The sequence below is a fragment of the Rhinopithecus bieti genome, unplaced genomic scaffold (genome assembly GCF_001698545.2).
Source record: "Rhinopithecus bieti isolate Rb0 unplaced genomic scaffold, ASM169854v2 scaffold_69396, whole genome shotgun sequence".
Taxonomy (NCBI): domain Eukaryota; kingdom Metazoa; phylum Chordata; class Mammalia; order Primates; family Cercopithecidae; genus Rhinopithecus; species Rhinopithecus bieti.
This window is the reverse complement of record NW_016825896.1, coordinates 17,390-18,933: the sequence shown is the minus strand read 5'-3', so window position 1 is coordinate 18,933 and position 1,544 is coordinate 17,390. Positions and strand designations below refer to the sequence as shown.

At 42.7% G+C, this 1,544-nt stretch overlaps 1 protein-coding gene across 1 annotated transcript in view; it reads right to left on the bottom strand.

The window, feature by feature from the left end:
• Nucleotides 1-217: 217 nt before the first annotated feature.
• The window catches only part of LOC108522785 (male-specific lethal 3 homolog), an 18,693-nt gene continuing 17,366 nt past the window's right edge, over nucleotides 218-1,544 (bottom strand). Inside the window, exon 8 of the mRNA XM_017863222.1 lies at nucleotides 218-992. Coding sequence (XP_017718711.1) covers nucleotides 884-992 — 109 coding nt within the window. The 3' untranslated portion in view covers nucleotides 218-883. The remainder of the gene's footprint in view (nucleotides 993-1,544) is intronic.

Sequence of the window (1,544 nt, the reverse complement as noted above, 5' to 3'; positions counted from 1 at the left end):
GAGCCCACAATGCAGCAACAAGACAGCACAGAACTGCAGAAACTTCTAGGAACCACTGTCTGGTCCTGCTGCCAAGTGAGGCAAAACCAAAGAGGGATTTAACAAAAAAGGCACAAAGGAAAAACAAAATGAAACCTAAAGTTACGAGTCAAAGGGTTACCCCACTGTTACCCTGCATTAAAGAGGACAAGGCCAGAGTGAAAACTCTCTCTCCTGGTTCTTTCAAACAAGACAGGCTTTACTTAGATCACCAAAAATAACATTTTACAGAAAGGGAACCATAACATTACACAACAAAGTATAGCCCTAAAATCTCAAACAAGAAAGGCAATGCTTTCTTTAGATCACCAAAAATAATGTTTCACAGAGAGGGAACCGTTAGAAGCAAATGTATAGCTGCAAATTTTCTTTTGCCATCAATATCGATTCCCTCTAAAATACTTTGAGACTACTTTGTGGTTTCCAAGTACAAACTAAACCTTGTTGGACAGAGTTGCTCAGCTTCATCAAAAAAATAAAACCAATTTGCAAAAAATAAAAAATAAAAAATAAAGAGACAACGTGGTTCTTGCTAACTAACTGCAATGTCTACTGAAATGGCCTAACCTATTCCACGAACCTTTCACTGTGAACATAATTGCTTTTTCCTTGCCATCACAGATGGCCTGCACAGTAACAAGTGTCGTGTCAGAGCACTTTCAGGCACCCAGGGAATCATTCCTAACAGAATAACTGCAGTATGTGGGCAACTCAAACAACAGAGCCTCAAGGTGGGCACTGTGTTTGTGCTGTGGGTAAAGACCCACCACCTTGTTAGTTGTTCACCTGGAACCCAGAGCGCCAAACTAGACAGAGCAGTTGCTCTTACAGAACCATCAACATTTTAATATATTGCCCGGGGGTTCTTGGTGCTGTAATGTGCCTCACAGGCAGCGACGTAAGCCGACTCTGGGAAGAAGTCATCACGGTATTCTGCTAAAAACCTGAAAAAAGAAAAATAGCCCCAATGAGCACCACACTAAGGACTAAATACCATCAAGCAAAATATTGACTTTCAACCTACTAACATTTCAACTGTTTTTTGGTATTAGGAAGAAAAAAATGACTATAATTTTGATCTCTCTATATTGATTATTTTCACTGCACTTATCCAGCTTCTATGTGAATTACTACTTATCTGAATGCCTTCACCATCATCAGGTGTACAAATGGAAACAGAACCTACACTCCACTAGGTGGCAGTCTGGTTATATAGACACTTCTGTTGGGGCGGGGCGGGGGGGAAGCCCGTGAAAGTTTCTACATTTTTCTGTTGTTCAAACAAACTATTAAAAACAACAGATTGGCCGGGCGCGGTGGCTCAAGCCTGTAATCCCAGCACTTTGGGAGGCCGAGACGGGCGGATCATGAGGTCAGGAGATCGAGACCATCCTGGCTAATACGGTGAAACCCCGTCTCTACTAAAAAATACAAAAAACTAGCCGGGCGACGAGGCGGGCGCCTGTAGTCCCAGCTACTCGGGAGGCTGAGACAGGAGAATGGCG